The following is a 19,551-nucleotide window of genomic DNA, read 5'->3' as shown; positions in this document are numbered from 1 at the left end:
CTGTTGAATGATGATGATGATGATGATGACTGGTTTATTTGCAACACGTGCTCAGACATACCGTTGCAGCCTTATCTGGCTGAATTAGGGCATGATACAAATCTTGTGTAATTCTTAAAATCCATCACATGTCTATACCCTTACAGACAAGGCACTATTACTAATTCATCAAAATCAATTCTACAAATATAGGCTAAAAGACAAGGTGAGTACTGGTTAAAATTCATTAAATAGCTTTACAGTAAAAGCTATTGATTAAAATCCATTCTACTTTACTTGAAGTCATCCCCGTTGTTGTACACGTGGTTGTCAGCGTGCTGCAGGCTGTTGAAGTCATCCCCGTTGTTGTACACGTGGTTGTCATCGTGCTGTAGGCTGTTGAAGTCATCCCCGTTGTTGTACACGTGGTTGTCAGCGTGCTGCAGGCTGCTGAAGTCATCCCCGTTGTTGTACGCGTGGTTGTCAGGGTCGTCGTGCTGTAGGCTGTTGAATGATGATGATGATGATGATGACTGGTTTATTTGCAACACGTGCTCAGACATACCGTTACAGCCTTATCTGGCTGAATTAGGGCATGATACAAATCTTGTGTAATTCTTAAAATCCATCACATGTCTATACCCTTACAGACAAGGTACTATTACTAATTCATCAAAATCAATTCTACAAATATAGGCTAAAAGACAAGGTGCGTACTGGTTAAAATTCATCAAACAGCTTTACAGTAAAAGAGACCTATTGATTAAAATTTATTCTACTATACTTGAAGTCATCCCCGTTGTTGTACACGTGGTTGTCAGGGTCGTCGTGCTGTAGGCTGGTGAAGTCATCCCCGTTGCTGTACGCGTGGTTGTCAGGGTCGTCGTGCTGTAGACTGTTGAATGATGATGATGATGATGATGACTGGTTTATTTGCAACACGTGCTCAGACATACCGTTGCAGCCTTATCTGGCTGAATTAGGGCATGATACAAATCTTGTGTAATTCTTAAAATCCATCACATGTCTATACCCTTACAGACAAGGCACTATTACTAATTAATCAAAATCAATTCTACAAATATAGGCTAAAAGACAAGGTGAGTATTGGTTAAAATTCATTAAATAGCTTTACAGTAAAAGAGACATATTGATTAAAATCCATTCTACTTTACTTGAAGTCATCCCCGTTGTTGTACGTGTGGCTGTCAGGGTCGTCATCGCAGTCATCAAGAACAACTCCGGCAATCTCGGTTTCCCCGGGTCTGGCAGGACCCTTGGGTTGTTCTATGCATCCGTGAATAGTTTCGTCAGGTTGGTAAGACGCCGAGAAAAAGATACTCTTTTTTTTTACACAACCAAGTCTTATATTCAGCCGTCGTTTCGGTGACCGTCTGTCACCTTCTTCAGGGCATTCTGACTGGTTCACATTGCTTTGCAGCAGAGGTGTAGATATGTAAATATTGTACATTTGGGAATGCATCTGTAGCAGCGACACCTGTGCTGCAGTGCAGTGTGAAGTCAGAATTGCCCTGAGGAAGGTGACAGACGGTCACCGAAACGTCGGATGAATATAAGACTTGGTTGTGTAAAAAAAGAGTCTCTTTATAAGTTACTCTTGTTCTATGCAGTACAGTGGGGAGGGAGAAGGTACTTTTGAGAAATTCATATCCAAAAGGGGGAATTATTGAACATTTTTGCATTAAAAAATGAAATATTTCAGTTGAAAGAATCTTCGAGTGGGTATGATTTACTTTTCAACATATTTGTGCAGTTATCTCACATTTTTCTGGTTGTCAATAAAACAGCCCACACAACCGCACTTACTTTCTGGATTGGTTCGAGCGGGAGCTCGAACTAAGTAAGTAAGTAGGTACCCTAACCAGCCAAGGCAATTATGGTTGTTATTATCATAGTAAAGACATATTATCAGTGAAAACGCTTCTTTGAACAAATTATAAAAGAAAATATTGTTTGATATAGTTGACTGATCGCGATGAGACCCCTGAAAATCATCGCTTTAGAAATTTATCCTCACTTGCCCCAGACTACTGTTTTGAATACAAAGAGATGATTTTTCTTTTGATACGAGGTACAAGCTGCGGATTGAATATCAGGGATGAAAATCACCACTTGTTTTGACATTTATCCTCACTTGCCCCAGACTAATGTTTTGAATATAAAGAAATGGCTTTGATACGAGGTACAAGCTGCGAATTGAATGCCAGGGACGAAAACCTAAAACCTTGCTAGATAAGGTTTCAGAGACATTTCTCTGTCTTTAATATAGTCTCGGAAGGGCACTATAAAGGTGCGAATAAATCGTAACATGTAACACATATGCTTTAAGCTATGCAAATTAAAGTCTCGGCAGGGCAACATAAAGGTTTAAAAACAAGTGGCCTATGAGTATCCGTACTTCACACTTATATTTCATCAACGAACCGTTTCTAACTCTTCGTCCTTCCATCTATTCCTACAACACTGTAAATATTGAAATATTATATATTTGAATGACCTCTGGCCTCCTACCATACTGAGTTATATTGTTACTTTTTTTTATACTGTCATAAGCCTAGGTTATGGATTGTAAATATAAGAGATTTCTGTGATTTGTGACTTTATTGTGTTGTGATGTGTGTATGTTTATGTATGTATGAATGTATTTTATAATGTGGGGCCCGAAAACAGCAACTTCAACTCCTCCAGAGCAGGGCTGCCAGGATAATCCTGAGAAGGGTTCGAACTGCGCTCGAGTGTAAGCGAACTACACCAGATACTGGGTTGGAGACCACTAGAGGAAAGGAGAACCCACCATACCTGCACAATGGTCTACAAGTGTCTACATGGACTTGCACCTGATTACCTGCTACACTGTTTCAGCTACAACCACCAAACACATCAGTACAACACAAGACAAGCGAATCTACTGCGTAAACCCAAATACACAAACAGAACTGGACAGAGAACATTTAAGTACAGAGCAGCTTCAGCCTATAACTCGCTTAACACGGTGGCTAAACAGGCATCAACAATAAATGCCTTTAAAGTAGCGCTAAGAACATACGACCTCTGACCCTGACCTCACGGACAACCGACTGTCATTATTTGACAATACGACTATGCCTAACGATTTTGACTATTTGTTTTGGTTGTTCCGTTGTGTTTGTATGATTGATTATTTGTACCCTCTGTTTATATTATCTATTGTCATTTGCCACGATTGATCATTTGATTAATCTGTTTTATTTTGTTTAATTTTATTGTATTATTGTATGTTGTCCAATGTGTATGTTCTGTTGGGCTACCTTGGAAATCAGTCTTTCAGAGACTGAAGGTACCACCCAACTGTTTTTTAAGAGCAATAAATAAATAAATAAATCAGCTCAGCTGCCAGGGCTTCCACTGTATTGCAGTGTTCGCAATTTAAATAATAATAAATAAATCCGTACGTACTACCACGTTATGGCAACGCGCACGTAAAGAGGTGGTAAAGTTGCGGAAAGGAGGAAACACGTAACACATAGAATATGCTTTAAACAACGCAACTAAAAAGTCTCGGAGGGGCACCATAAAGGTGTAGGGAAATAAATGGCCTATACGTACTTACGGACAGGACAAGGCAACCTTTACGGGCACGTATAGTGGTGGCAAAGTTGCGGTAAGGAGGACCAAACTTTGTCTTTACGCTGAATCAAAGCGTGCTTACATACCAGTTTTCGTGCCGTGAAATTTGCGGTAGTGATAACAAAAATTCAACGATTGTGGTGACTCACTGTCACCAAGTACAGTAGGGGCATTGTCAATAGATAGCTTTAAACAATGTCTAGAGCTAGAAGTTCAAGGGTTAGGTGTAACAAGTCGATCGGTGTAATATAGCCAGCTGCCGCCGCGCCGCGTGCCTGCGAAGCTGGTGTGTTACGCCGAAAGGCGGTTATACCGGCTATACAGATACAGATACAGATACAGATTGAATAGGACTAAACGTACCTGTATTGACATCTTGCGTTGAAGATGATACCGAACTATCCAAAACGACGGTATCTCTACCGCGAATCACCTGACGTTGCCCTGTGCTCATCTTCTTTTGAGCAGCAGATGATATATTTTACGGCTCTCAGTGGCCAATATGAGATGTTGACACATCGGCGCACCAAATCCGTAAGGTGTTTTTGGCACCTTGACAGACAGATTAGCCTAAGAGGCTCGGTGGGCGTCACTCCACCGTATAGGTAGGGAAGTCGTGTAAAGTGCCTTTCCCAAGGGCACAACGTCGGGCCACGGCGAGTATCGAACACGGGACCTCTCGGTTCCGAGTCCAACGCTCTAACCGTTGCGCCACCGACGCCACTTTTTTGAGTAGCAGAGGGACGAAAATAATGGACCCCGCCAAGCACACGAAAACACTTCACCCAACAAACATCAGGCTTGATTGTCTGGTGAAAAGTTGATTAAAATAAGCTGAAGTTATTTGCATGAGAAAGTGTTTTTTTTTTATATTATTATTGTCAACATACAAACAATACAATACATAGTGGTGACGCACTCAAGCAATATGCTTATATTCACGTCACCACTAGACATAAAATAAAAATTACATCACAGAACAATGTAACATGGGTAGAACTACAAATCAATTGTTAAATCGCTTGGTTTTAGAAAGATATAGCTGTGTAATAATGAGTATTTGAGAGTTGACTTTAAATGAAAGTAAAGGTGATCCATTGAATGACAGATACCGGATAGAATGCGATGTTCAATTGTAAAAGTCTGTCGAGGAAGCGTACACGATGTTGGGTGTAAATGGGGCAGTGAAGTAAAAAATGAGGAATATTATGTAATACTATTATATATAGTGTATATGAGGGTGTGTATATAGTGTTTGTTTTGCCTATTGTAACTTTTTTTTCTGTACGCAAACTCTTTCAATTCAGGGATTCTCATCCCTGCTGCAAGGTTTGCTTTTGGTGTTTAAATAAATAAATAAAAATGCTTTCGCTTCGGAGTTCTTCAGAGAATAATCACCCTTCAGATGTTGAAGAACAAATGGCAGTAATGCTAAGGTCACAATTCCCAGTCCGGGGCCCAATACAATTTTCGTGTATTGTTGATACGAGGTGGTACCCAAAAAGTAAGGAGACAAGGGACTTAATTGTTTGGGGCTATCTCAAACGTATCAAGTACAAAATAATGACGAAAACGTGCTAAAATGGCATTAATGTGTCAAAAATTGACACATTTCCTCTTGCAGATCTTTTGTTGTTTTATTTCGCTGCCTTATAACGAGCTACAGCGTGTCTGCGTGCTCCCAAATTCCATAGGATTCAGTACGGAGGTGGTACTGTACGGTGGCCCGTAAGTACAGGCATGTGTGTCTGCACGAATACCTTCCACATCTGCGCGAATACCTTCCTCGTCTGCACAGAAAAAACTTCCTCGTCTGAGCGAATACCTTCCACGTCTGAACACAAAAAACTTCCTCGTCTGCGCGAATAAGACTGTCTTCTGGTGTAGAATATGATCAACAGATGCAATTCGTGCAATTTAGGATCCTATTTGCATAATCAGGGGATTAATATATAATTTCGTATTCATAAAGGTTGACATCATTTGGCGAAGGTATGAGATTGTGGAACTCTAGTTATTTTTAGTACCCCCCCACACTCTTATATGTCCATAAGTATGTAATGTATATGTTTATGTTCATGTTCTGTACCCATGCGACCTGTACTTAGTTCTGTAGAACACAAATGTACAACAAGAATTCCGAGATCTCATACCTCCATGAAATATGGGCTTAATATGTAAATGTAAATTTCTTCTTTAATTATGCAAATTACCTCTGCATTAACATGATATATGCATCACGATGTATGTTAACTTTTGATTAAGTTACAGATGTCCCAAGTATGACATTCCCATCATTCACCATTAAGAAATCATAGAATTTTTGCATAAATTATGCAAATTAGGTCATCATATCCATAATTAGTATCTGTTGATGTTCTCCCTGCCATAGATTACATACATTACATGTATGAAAGTAGTATAATGTAAAACACTGTAATTATAGAATTTCCTCATTAGTTATGCAAATAAAGTCCTCATGCATAATTTGCATTTAGTCATGTACATCTCTCTCTCAGCTACCTACACACCAAAAATTATGAAAATATGTTGTTCCTATCTGGACTTATTGGCTTTTAAACATTTCGCCAGAAAGTGCCCTGCAGTTCCAGAACAAGCTGCTAGGGGGACCAAACTCACACCACTTATTCCTGACAGGATAAGCTATCTGTCACCAAAACATCAAGACCATAGCATGTTCAGGACAAAAGATACAAAAACGGGAAGTTCTGCTGCAGTACCAAGGTCATCCACCAGGAGGCCCATATTTGACCTTGACGTTTGTCTTCCTAAGACTTACCAACATACCAAATATCATCATAATCCATAAAGGCGTTCTGAAGTTATGCTGACCACAAAGTTGCGGAAACACAGACAGACACACAGACAGACAGACAGACAGACATACATACAGACAGACACGCCTAAAACAATACCTCCATTTTTCATCCATTTTTCATGGAGGTAATAAAGGTCTTCATTCTTCATTCATTGATACTGCGTGCGGCCGTGTAACTGTATGTGACCTTCTCTCGGTGTGTTTTTACGACCTCATTACACCCGACACCGGACACCATTGATCTTTTGTCTCCCTCTGTCTCCATTTCGTATCCCTTGGGCGACACACAGTTGTGCAGGGCACTACAGCAGGGGGCTGGTCCGCTGGTAGTGCTGTGTATTTGACCCTCCCACACTCGTCCTCTGTGCTGAGTGCTAAGCAGAGAAAGAAGTGTGTACCATTTTTAAAGTCTTTGGTATGACCCGGCCGGGGTTTGAACTCACGACCTCCCGGTTACAAAGTGAGCACTCTACCAATTGAGCTATTGCACCAGAGACAATGGGTGTATTGTAATTGTATCCAGAACGAAGGCTATCAAGTTCTATACCTGAATGGGTTTTAGGGTTGGGATCAGGCACGGTTCTGGGTAGTTTCTGCGCATTCCAAGAACGTACATTTAAGAAGCTCCCATGAGCCTTGTTTTGTGGTGAACTATTAAGTAAATAATAATAAAAAAAACATCTGTCGCAGGCGCTGCTCTAGATACGAGTGGGCCATCGGCAACCGTGCCTGAGCCTGACAAAATTCTGCCTGTTCTTTTGACAGCATGGGTTAATATTCTTTTTCGCGATTCAGACGACATGGAGAGGTACAGGATCCTAGAAGAGTTGGGTCAGGGCGCGTTCGGTAAGGTGTACAAGGCGGAACGTAAGGAGGACGGCGGCGCGCTCGCTCTCAAGTGTCTCACCGTGGACTCACTGGACGTTGGACAAGTCGTGCTGAAGGAAATCATCGCTCTACAACAGGTAAGACTAGTGCGCTTATGGTACAAAGCTGGAACCAATACGAAATATAAAAGAAATTGTAGGATACCTGCGCTGTTGGCAATTTTTCTTATTGAAGAAACAATACAAAGACGAGGACAAGGTGGGACTGCAGTCCACTCAAGTTATACACATATTCTAACAGCCCAATTAATACTTAGTCTGTTAATAAAAGTCCGTTGACAATTGTGGAAGACCATGACTTCAAGAACATGTTTGTTTTCTTCGTCCTCTTGATGTTTGTAAAAATTTAAAAAGTACCGATGAAAAGACCATGACTTATGATTTTCCTCGTTCAACGACATGTGTACGTCTTCTTCATGTTTGTTGAAATATTCAGAAAAATACTGATGACTTTAAGAGCATTTTCACTGTTTTGTGACCCTGTTAAGGCAAGTAGCTTCAAGCTCATTGGTTAAGGCTGGCTGGCCGTTACGTTTCATACGTTCTATTGTTTTTGATGTAAAATACAGGCAGTAGGAAAACACCCACACATCTTGCAGTTTATCGGCCTGATGACTGCGGACGCTGGCTTGAACACTCCTGCGCTGAACGTGTGTCTGATCGTGGAGTACTGCGACGGGGGCACCCTGGACAGGTACGGCAGGCTTTGTTTGTTTCGCATAACCGGTAAACCGCCTTTAGGCGTAACACACCAGTTTTGTACATATGTAAGAACAAGATACGTAAGACTGGAATGTAAGGTTTGAACCACTCACACCGGGAAGGTCCCCTACTCTTTTCGATAGGTGTGGTGGGTTCTTTAACGTGCGTGGGGTGTGGCTCTCCCAAACACGGGACCTACATTTAACGTCCTATCCGAGGGACGTCCCTAAGTAACCGAAGCTAGGTACTCATTTCCACCTGAGTGAAGTGAGGAAAGTCGAGTAAAGTGCCTTTTCCAAGGGCACAAGATCGGTGACATGGGTAGGATTCGAACCCGGGACCTCTTGCTCCTGTGCTGAACACGCTACCGCTACGGTTCAGAAATACTTCCAATGCCTCCCTATGCCTATTATGGAACAGATTCATCCTCAGTGCCAGGCCTAGCCGAGCGACCGTTCTGCAGTTGCTGTGCGACACGGCAGAGGGCGTTGCTTACCTGCACAGCAGAAATGTCGACCACGGAGCGCTCAAGCCTGACAACATCTTGGTGGACAACTCCGGACAGAGACCGATAGTTAAGGTAAACCATGTTTCATCGCACAATGTCAGTCTGAACATGGTGTTATGCTGCTTTTTGAGTGTGAAAAAAAAGCGTTTTTCAATAGAACGCAACCGTTCATTCTTTTCATTACCATGTTCTTAGGTCATTTACATTACAATGCAAGATCCTGGTGTCACATTATCGTAGTTAAAAGCCCTCCCGCAACCATCAGCATGGTCGCATATGGCGGCGCCCATCTCTGTTTCTTCGCCCTTGGGCCACACGATTGTGCAATCGCTACAGGGGGCTAGTCCACTGGTAGTGGTGTGTGTTAAACCCCCATACTCTTTCTCTAATGCTGAGTGCTAAGCAGAGAAAGCAGTATGTAACATGTTTTTTAAGTTTTGGTATGACTCGGCCGGGGATCGAACTCACGCCCTACCGAATACACTCTACCCACTTGGCCATTGCTCCGTTATCGTAGACTCTGAAAAATATATGGGATATACACAGTTGTGTAGATTCCTACTTTGTTAATACGAACTACGAGCCTAAGAACCAACGGCGGATGTACCAACCACTAAGTATCTGATACCGGTCCAGAAAAGAATAAGAAACAGTCATGCCATCAAATATCAACCAAGAATTGAGGCATTCAAAATCTCGTATTTCCCCAGAACTATCGTAGACTGGAACTCGTTGCCACCACGCACAGTTGGGGCATCATCACTAGAAAGCTTTAAACAACTCCTGCAATCAAATGTGCAAAGATCGAGTGTAACAAGTCGTTCGGTGTGATATAGCTAGCTGCTACCGCGCCGCGTGCCTGCGAAGCTGGTGTGTTACGCCGAAGGGCGGTTATACCGGCTATAGATACAGATACAGAAGAAGTCATGGAGTTTGTATCCTTCCTCCCCCAGATCGCAGATTTCGGCCTCGCGCGAGTCCGTGCACTGGGCGAGTGGGCTGTCAACTACGTACAGACCATGGTCATGTACCTGCCCCCTGAACTGCTCCTAGTTATGTTGGGTAAGGCATGTAGATGTAGATGATTCTTAGCACGAAAGTTCATCTGTGTTGTGGTATACTTCATTATGAGAAAAAGGGCTAAACGTCCTTGCCAACACTGAGTAGATTAGGATTTACCCAAAGTCACTGCTGAAGAATTACAAGTCATAAACATCTATGAAAACAAGTAAAATCTGAGATTTTATACCTCCGGGCTTCTTATTGTATATTTTTATATGTTGTTTACAAAAACAATTGTTGTGCGCCGCTGGACCCCTCTGTGCAAGGGGTCACCTTCTTGGACAAGACCGACAATACCTAATACACGCCAAAGGTCAATGATCGCGACCACTTTCACGCTCAAAGGGTTGTTCTGGGGCCACCAAAAGGCACCATTTTCACGCCTGAAAACACATATACAATAAAAACAAAAGAACGTGCATTATCTGCAGCCCAATAGCAAAACATATACCGAGTCTCAAAAGAATCCGTCCACCCAAACGCGAGAAATAGTTGCGAACATGAAAATCTATATCTCTCACAAAACCCTTCCGCGGAAGGATGTCTCCTCCCCCGGAGGTAAAAAGGGCTAAACTTTGGGTCAGTCCTTATTTACTCAGTTTTGGCAAGAACGTTTAGCCCTTTTTGTCATAGATGTAGAGGACTTGTAATTCTTCAGTGACTTCGTAAAAATCATCATGTTGTTGACCAGCTAGTTGCTCGCGTGCTTCCGATCTCTAGTAGCTGTGAGTAGGCCTTGCCGAATGAAGAAGCTCGTCTATCTATAGCTCTGTGCCTGAGTTTATCTTATATTAATAGGATCAGGCACCGTTCTGAATTGTGTCCGCATATCCAAGAACGTAGATTTGCTCCGCACACTGTTTTTGCATACGCGTGGACTATCCAGAACCTTGCAGGCCTTCTAGTACTTCTACATGTCTTTTCGTATCTTGGAATCCAGGCTTTAGCTTGTAGTCCGCTGTCATGTAATGCGGGGTATCTTTCGTTGGGTACTATTCTTAAGCTTGTTGTAACATCCGTGTCCATAACATCACCAGGGTCCGTAATATCGCCACCTTGGGAAATAATGTGCTTTAAGATATTTTTACTGCAACATACTTATGGTATGCACTCCTGCACACCTCAAATGTACATACCTAGGGTATGTTGCAGTAACAATATCTTAAAGCACACTTTTTCTCGAGGTGGCGATATCATGGACCCTGGTGATATTATGGACACGGATGTTACGTGTTTCAAGTTTTATATATATCTGTTGTTGTAAACAGCACAACCACATACTATCGTCACGAACACCTCCATGGCCGACGTCTTCGCCTTGGGCCTGATCATAGCCGCCATCTTGGATCTGACGACAGATTCAACCCCTTCACCGACGGATCCAGCAGATCCCGCGACAGATCCAGGCGCCACAAGAAAGCTCGTGCCTGCCGTGTACGTGGATGGAAAGCCCACGCCAGTGGCTAAGGTCATGATCACGCATCCTGAGTTCCCGGTGGCAGACATGCTGATGACCAGCGAACCACAGGGGTCTCCGGTAAAGGTACGCAAAGAAGACGATATTCTTATTTTATTTATTTATTTATTTATTGTTTGACTCAGGCAAAGCCCATAGACAACATAGACAACACAAAATACATAAATTTAAAAATACAATGTCTAGGATAAAAGAAACGGGGCCTATTTAAGGTCTGCATACCAACTGGCAGTATCGACGCCAGAACTGACTTCTAGGGAAGGCATCAGAGCGTAAAAGCAAACTGATGATGCCGTTACCGGACGCCAGGAGGCGAGCCGCAAAAGAGTGCGTCAGCTTTCGCCTCCTGGCGTCAAAGGTGTCGACACCCAACTGGGCAAAAAGATGTCTTAGATAGAAGGAACAAAACTATTTCATATTCCGTGATCCAAACCCGTGATCTTGGGTAAAAATGTCTTATTTTATATGCTTCTTCGCATTTGTATCTTACATAGTTTTAAACAATGTTTAGAGTTAGAAAGATGTTCAAAGGTTAGGTGTAACAAATCGTTTTGTGTATAATGTAGCCAGCTGCCGCCGCGCCGCGTGCCTGCGAAGCTGGTGTGTTACGCCGAAGGGCGGTTATACCAGCTATCAGCTATTCAATAGATACAGAAGCTGGTATGTTACGCCGAAGGGCGGTTATACCGGCTATACAGATACAGAAGCTGGTGTGTTACGCCGAAGGGCGGTTATACCGGCTATATAATACAGATACAGAAGCTGGTGTGTTACGCCAAAGGGCGGTTATACCGGCTATACAGATACAGAAGCTGGTGTGTTACACCGAGGGGCGGTTATACCGGCCATACAGATACAGAGGCTGTGAAAAAAGTGGTCCTCACCTTTAAAAAATTGGCACAGTTCTCAAACGTTGGTCGCACACTTATAGACTGTGTGTCCTCTCAGGCCCTGGTCCTGGCCATGCTGGCGGTTAATCCTCAGCAGAGGCCGACATCAGAACAGGTTCTCTGCAGCCTCATGCGGATCACGGGCGCCTCTGACGGGTGAGTCCTGACATCTTTACTACTCAAGAACACTTACAACAGATTTAACACACACTACAGTCCTGACCATGTAGTTGGACCACTTGTGGGGGCAGTTCCTGCATTGCCTCAAGGCCTCACTAAGTTCTTGTATCAACGTGATTTATTCCCACGTATTAATAGATATATTTGAATTATGCTTAACTTACTATATTTGTTGCCTGGTTTGTGTATTTAATATATTGTTATCATTGACTGTGCAAATTTTGTTGTTGTAAATGTGTTTTTGTATGGGGAGGGCAACTTGTAAAGGTGCGTTTGCACCTGTTTTGCCCTCCCTTTCACTTTGTGGAAAATGTCAATAAAGAAATAAACATCTCGTGTCTTTCTTATTTATGGGAGTCTGCTGATGTATCCAAAACCGTGCCTATCTAGTCCTATGCCTGAATGGGTTAGGATCAGGCACGTTTCTGGATAGTCTCTGCGTATCCAAGAACGTAGATCTTACCCGGGCATGGTTCTAGATTCGCTTGGACTGTCCAGAATCGTGCCTGAGCATGGTTCTGGATTAGTTCTGGATGGAGCACGGTTCTGGATGCAACATCCGCGATGTCACGAGCGCCGTTGTCACTAGCTTGTCTCCACAGCAGAAAATTAGCATTTGAAAACAAAAATCGAGTACTTCTACCTTAAACCAAAAATTGAGAAAGCTGTCAGGGTAGTTTTTCTGAATGAGAAAAAAGTTTCATCATCGGTCTGTAACTGGTTAGTGCTAATGCTATCTGCTGCGATTTTTTGTTAAACACATTCTTGTTGATAAATCCTGCAGGGTCGTTGTATCGCAGCCCACTCCACGATCACACACTGTGGTCCAGGTACCGACTGAAAATGAACGAGAGGAAGGAAATGATGACCTCTGCCGATCTCCCAAGTCGTGCAAAGATTGGTAATCATAAGTTCCCTGTCAGCTAAGTGCCTGCTTATCCCCAGAAAATCTAACATTCATGTCCTGCAACATCCTTACGCTAATGCTCCTTACTTATTCAATTTCAATTTACTTACATGCATCTGTTATGTCAAAACGTTTTCACTAGCATCCTCGGCCTCGTTCTAACAGTTGTAGATGTGTTCAGAATCCACAGATTAAACTGGCGTGAATATGCAATAAAGTTCATTGTCATTGTCAAAAACTTGTGCCAAGGTTTAAGCCCTGTCTGGTTTACATATCCAGATCACGTGCAATTCATTATTGAAACAAGTCGATTTTCTATTTTTGACAATTATGAAATAATCGTTCATTTTTTTTTTGTCCACAGTTTTCGCTGCTGCTGTGTAATGTGCTTCCGGTTCGATGGTAACGATTGCCTCGGCCTAAATGGTGTGGGCGTCTTTTGGCAGCTCCTGTTACTGCTCATGTATCTCGTTGTATTCGCGGTGGCTCTGGCGGACTACATTTTAAATGATGGCAAGCTTGTGCGTGCAGTAGCCAGGTGCAGTAGAAGCTGCTAGTGCGGCAGCCTCCTGTGAAGACTTTTCTGCGTTTGTTTCTATGGCCCAATTTACACTTTGAAATTGTCGTACTACACATCGCAGTCTACTTTTTTTTACCTATTTAATCTTCAGACAGCTGGGTAGCCCATTCAATTTTGCCAAATTGATTTTCAATGGGACCCTGCACAGATACAGTAAAATCATCAATATAACAGAGGAAAGAAACTTAAATCAAAATTTACATAAATAAAAAAGGTACAAAACAAAACAAATCATGTCCATGACACAGTCCAGGTTGGATTTTATTTTTCTGGAGGTCAGAGGTCATTTTACCCAGCTGATATATATGCTCCAGAGCAGTCTTGAAAGTTTTCAGAGATGTGTGTTGTGTAATGTTTTCTGGCAGTGAATTGAAAAAACTTACCCCTAGGTAAGCAAATGTGTGTTGCCGAGCTGTGGTTTTGAATGAAGGCATGTAGAGTTGTTCTGTTGTATACGTTCAGATTCGATGTTTGAAAGTTGAAACTATGACTTCATCGGTTTTATATGTTACGTATGTCATGCTGAATCATTGTGATCAGTAGATCCATGAAAAAGACACATCTAGAGCAAAGCATCGTCTGTACAGCGCTATCGTTATCAAATAATCTCTTTGTACCTCTTTTTTTTTTACTTTATTCTAATAACCGTTATGTACATAACATGATTCCATACTCTATATGTTCAAAGACGTGCGTTGAACCGAATTTTGTACTCTTTTAACATGTATGTACATACCTGAAGTGGGTAGATGAATGTGTAGTAAAACCACGCTTTGGAAAACCTTACGTTTGCTTCTTTTGTATGTTGAACTTTTATCATACATATACTCATAGTAGTTTTGTTGATATGCCTGAAATCAAATGTTGTAATTCAAATGTGACACTGATGGTAGCCAAACTATGGCCTTATAAAATGATCCATATGCACAGTACGTGTGCTCTCTGCGGTTTACAAGACTATTCCAAGAAAATAGTATAATATAAAACGTAGTAACAGTACAATTAATACATGCGGCCTGTGCGAGAAGAAGACTTGGTGTTTAATAACACTGCTGAGGAATAATGTAAGGTACAGTCATATTTAAAGGCATCCTATGCGATTTCAGGGCAGCAAAACTGGAACTATTCCGAATGAGGCAATCTTAAAGTTTATGATATTGACTCATACTACCTCACATTAGCACATTTAGATCAACATCTAATACTTTGGGCAATCAAAACTGCAGAAACAAGCCCCGAGATGAGTCCTTTATTTTCTGGGTGGTACCCTAAAAAATCAGCCCAGGGCCCTTCCAGTAACCATTTTCCGTCAGAATTTTTGCTCCATGAGGGTAAATATGCATTGGGATAGTGTGGTTTCAACTCAGTATATGTATTTAAATGACTAATATATTGGTTTTCGAAAAATCGGGTTTCCAAGCCCAAAAAAACTGCACTGGGTGCCTTTAAAGGTAGAATTCTGTAACGCTATACGTCGGCGTGTGACACATGCTCCCAGCTAACCGTGACCATGGCATCAATTTGTTCCACCACACGAAATAGGAGAGTGGGTGCTGACAACATCTCAAACCTTCTGAGCGTTATTTACACTCGGGCAATGGGGTTAAAACTTCAAGTATACATCTGACAGTTCTTCAGCTTTCACGAGTTTGACTTTTATGAGGGGCTTGTTACTCCGTGAAGGAGGTCAGGACCTCCGGACGGAGTGTTGTAATCGGCTGATTTTTCATGTTCGCAGTCAAAACACTGGGTTCTCTTCGTGTAATCGGCACGCAATTTTATACGCCGTCTGCGGGCATGCCCGTGTTGATGCACGAATGTGTATTTTTGCCGTTGCTGCTTTCGCGGTCAATGTAATATCGCAGACGCACCCCTACAATTACGAGGCGAATTGGAACGGTCCAGAAAAACGCGTTGTTTGGAATAGCGGGGGGGGAGTTAAAAGTTCATGCAGATACGGGGTGGTTTTTATAAGTGGTTCCAGATGTTTTTGCCCATGGTTAAGAGATGCCAAGTTTTTTGGAAGATGTTCGCAGCCAAAACGCATTCTGCCGTACGTCGCATATCTGTGTAATTTCGCATGTGGTGTTGCATTATGTCCGGGATGATGCACGTCTTTTTATTTTTACCGTAGCTGTTTTTGATATTGGAGTAAATGGTTATTTTCGAAACATCCCTACTTTTACAATCCTGTGGAATAGACCGTAGGTTTAGGCAGTTGTCTGGTAGCAGAGGTACTGTAAGCAGATATCCTGGTTATCTGGCCGGCGGTAGTAACACTCGCGGTGCTTACCGCCACTGTTGCTGGAATTTGGCTTGTTCCAGGCGCGCTTAATTAGGTACAGGCACCGTAAGACGGTGGGGCTGTCTTTGTTACTAGACACGACCATGATAGTCCGATCTTTATGTGAATGCAATGATTGTGTGTGTGTAATTAAAATGAAGTTAGAACTTGAAGCACAGTATCTTTACACGCCCTGGGAGCAGTAATGGATTTAGCTCTTTGTATGTTTTATGCTTGTGACGCGCCCTCATTGTATTAACCCACGCTCCTCCGCAGCGTCCGCTAGCGCGCTATAATTAAATCCACATCTGGGCGCGCGGCGGGGTCCCCAGAGCAACACAGTGCGGAAGCATTAGCGTGTATTTGTGTCCTGGGGCCGAGAACGCATTTTGCGCAAAGCATGCTGGGTAGCAGAGTGAACTGTCCTGGGGACGAGAGTTTGTGGCGCGGGCGGAGAATGCCAAAACTCCCTCCGTGGCTAAGTTCCTTCCGCGACTAACTCCCTTCTGGGCAAATGTAGAGGGATAACGGTACACCCTCATAGCGTCACCAAATGAGGTACTTTGTAAAGGTCCGTTTCATTTGGTATATATTACCATTGTGACAGCATTTTATACCCCAAAATAGGAATCTTGCGTCTTGTTTTAGGTCCCGATAGTAGAAAGAATGCAGTGTACATGTATTCAGATGGCCGCCGTGTAACGTTACGTACTAGCGAGCGCGCACGACAATACCGCCAGAGTAGAGTAGGTTATCCTAACCCTTTAGATAGCGCAAAGAAAACAAAAACGACAGATTTGCATTTAAGAAAGTTTATTTTCCATAGCCTGGGCTAAGCCACGATCTATAACCTATGGCTTCTCCACGGGCGCTGGGGACGAGCGTGGTATTAACCGTTGCCTAATTATAATGTCTGCACAGTAGGTCTGGCGTTGACGCTTGGGATTTTGTTGAAATATATAAAACTTCACGGAGAATTGTCGCCTATGGCTTCTTGTTTTTTTTTATTTTAGGCCATGTTGATTTGATTATATGGATGACATCCTCTGGGAACCCCAAAACTGATGCGAGCGTGCGAATAAAAAAAGTTTTGCAAAAAAAAAGTTGCTTTCACTATGAAATCTACGTGGTCATGAAGGTTGAACAAATGGCACAGAATATGTTATGGCGAATAATCTACTCTTCGAATTCATTTCTTTACATTTTTGTCTTTTTTCCTTTGATTTTGGCATTCTACGACATTGGTATCGTTTCTAAATGTTTTCCTTGCAACTTATGGTATATTTTTGCTCATTTAGCAACTGTTTTGCACGATTTACATATGTTGATACATTTACATATTTACGTATGGTTGAAAACTTTTTTTTTGAAACGGCCGAAAATTCATGCGCGCGCGGATGACATCCATATAATCAAATCAACATGGCCTTACTGTCGCCATGACGACGTTTCCGTTAGGTAGTTAACAGGTTGCACGTTTCTGTTCCCGCGTTGTTTGTGAAAGGATTAAGAACGTCCCACGTACCAGACTGGTTACGCCTAGTCTCCGTCCGACTCCTTTGCAGGCTGAATAAATAGTAGAAATTGGTCTAAAAAGGGGATTTAATAACCAGCCCTACCAAGACCAGTTATCACGTACCATACTATAAAATTAATAATTTTTACACTGATGATGTTGATATTGTAAATATTGTTAAGTTCATTTTACTCGCTTAATATTTAGTTGTCTATAAGTTAAATGTGAAATACTCACTTGTCTAGTTGTGTATTTGTTAACTGTGCAATTTTTGTTTCTTTGTTTTTAAACTAGCATATAATTCAGCACTACTTATTAGTTGCGCTGCAACATGCTAGCGATTGTACTTTTCTATCTTCGATCAATCAATAAACAATTATTATTATTATTATTATAATTGGCCAGTTGAGTTGGCCGGCCAGAGGGGGTGATTTTTGCCATGAAGGCTAACTAGACCCTCTCTGGCCGGCCAACACCTCTGGACAATTGAATCCCCTTTTCAGGCCGATTTCTGCTATTTATTCAGGCTGCAAAGGAGTCTGGTGGAGACTAGGTTATGCCACATTACTTGTACACTTTCACCGCAGCACTCAGTTTGTTTGTGGAGGATTAGGAGCGCCACGCACCGAAGGACTAATTACAGGCCTCGAAATTAACTTTTCTTCCTATATTATCCCAGCACTGTCCCAAAAATAAATGTCAAGAAGTGTCCCGAACTGAGAATTAAACTGTCCCAACCTGTTTTTTTTAAAGTATTGTATGACTTCAACTTGAAGCCAACTTTATTTTGCTTTTGTTCACTCCCAAGCGCACTACAATTTCAGAGTAGACAGGAAATTTGGGGGGGCTATTCTGAATCCAAAAACCGGGGCGTGTGCCTGATAAACAAAAGGAGAGCTGATATTCTGATGTTGATTATTTTTCCATTGTCCAAAAAAATGTCCCAAAGTGTCGTTTTAGTTGTCCCAGTCTAAATTTTAGTGGTCATCGGACAACCTTTAATTTCGAGCCCTGCTGGTCACGCCACATCAAACTTTCACTGCAGCACAATCAATCAATCAATCAATCAATCAATCAATCAATCAATCAATCAATCAATCAATCAAGTGGTTTATGAAAAACTTAAACTTTTCTCCAACTCAAAATTTTACTCACTAGAAATTTTGGACTGAATCACTCAGTCTTCCTCAGCTATCTGACCCAAATGCTGTGGACACGTGTCCACAAGTTTCAGTCGAAAATTTCTGGTGGGTCAAATTTTGAGTTGGAGAAAAGTGTAAGTTTTTCATAATGTAATTTACCAACTCAGATGAACTTTCATGCTGAATCAAGTGGTTTATTGGTAAAACGAGGAATTTGCAGCCACAGGCTGAATTACATCCTGTTGTACAATTAATTCATTTTAAAATTCATTAGTATACAGTAAAAATCATCAAAGTTATTTACAATTATTAGCATTAAAACTTGGTTACACATTAAGATCTAAAACACTGATTGATTTATAAAATTGCTACAGGGGGAACAACATTACTTTGACGTTCACATAACATAATCTCCAAGCAGATCCCTATCGGTGGCAAAAAAGACAGTATCAAATTGGCCAGGCAGTATCCATTAGCCAGAGAAGCTCCGCGGCCACCGACGGGTGGGGATCAGGACAAAAAAAAACCGGCCATATATAAAAAGGTAACGATCATTCCCCCACAACCTCTGCTTGGAGAGTAATAACAGACATTACATACAGATAACACGGTTTATTTGTGAGTCAGCGGCTTGACGGACAAGTGTGCGACTGAGAGCCGTATTACTGCCCTTTGGTCATGTTTGAAGAGCGCTTTTCCTCCCCTCTGGACACTTTTCAAAAGTGCCCGACTGAATGAGTCACTCTCCAAGCAGAGGTTTGGGCTTCGGCATATTTTTTTTACATTTTTTAGACATTTTTTATCGGGATTTTTGTACTGGTATTTTTATATCTTTATACTGTCTGGCAAATGAGTACATCATCATCATTGGCAGTCCAGTCTCGGAAGGCTATCTTGTCGCCACCCTGGGAGTGCATCGTCTACGGTGGCTATAGAGTCCGATGCGTGAATTACAGTCTTTTACAGTTGGA

General features: G+C 42.0%; 2 protein-coding genes across 2 annotated transcripts in view; one reads left to right on the top strand and one right to left on the bottom strand.

The window, feature by feature from the left end:
- The window catches only part of LOC109484001 (cell wall protein DAN4-like), a 10,147-nt gene extending 6,085 nt beyond the window's left edge, over positions 1-4,062 (bottom strand). The window contains exon 1 of the mRNA XM_019787158.1: positions 3,970-4,062. Within this exon, the coding sequence (XP_019642717.1) occupies positions 3,970-3,981 (12 nt within the window). The 5' untranslated portion in view covers positions 3,982-4,062. The remainder of the gene's footprint in view (positions 1-3,969) is intronic.
- Positions 4,063-7,131: 3,069 nt separating this feature from the next.
- LOC109484000 (serine/threonine-protein kinase 35-like) lies at positions 7,132-12,131 on the top strand. Its single transcript, XM_019787157.1, has 6 exons — positions 7,132-7,410; positions 7,902-8,026; positions 8,455-8,614; positions 9,496-9,604; positions 10,873-11,147; positions 12,030-12,131. The coding sequence occupies exons 1-6, from the start codon at positions 7,246-7,248 to the stop codon at positions 12,129-12,131; spliced, it is 936 nt and encodes a 311-aa protein (XP_019642716.1). The 5' UTR covers positions 7,132-7,245.
- The last annotated feature ends 7,420 nt before the right edge of the window (positions 12,132-19,551 follow it).

This window comes from Branchiostoma belcheri, unplaced genomic scaffold, assembly GCF_001625305.1.
Source record: "Branchiostoma belcheri isolate BF01 breed outbred unplaced genomic scaffold, Haploidv18h27 scaffold68, whole genome shotgun sequence".
Lineage (NCBI taxonomy): Eukaryota > Metazoa > Chordata > Leptocardii > Amphioxiformes > Branchiostomatidae > Branchiostoma > Branchiostoma belcheri.
This window is presented reverse-complemented; position numbering and strand designations above follow the sequence as displayed.

Bases quoted from the DNA above. Each gene is read 5' to 3' on its own strand.
- LOC109484000 (XM_019787157.1), top strand. From the start codon at position 7,246: ATGGAGAGGTACAGGATCCTAGAAGAGTTGGGTCAGGGCGCGTTCGGT. The intron at 7,411-7,901 runs GTAAGACTAGTG...TGTAAAATACAG, and splicing joins AAATCATCGCTCTACAACAG to GCAGTAGGAAAACACCCACA. The intron at 8,615-9,495 runs GTAAACCATGTT...TTCCTCCCCCAG, and splicing joins GACAGAGACCGATAGTTAAG to ATCGCAGATTTCGGCCTCGC.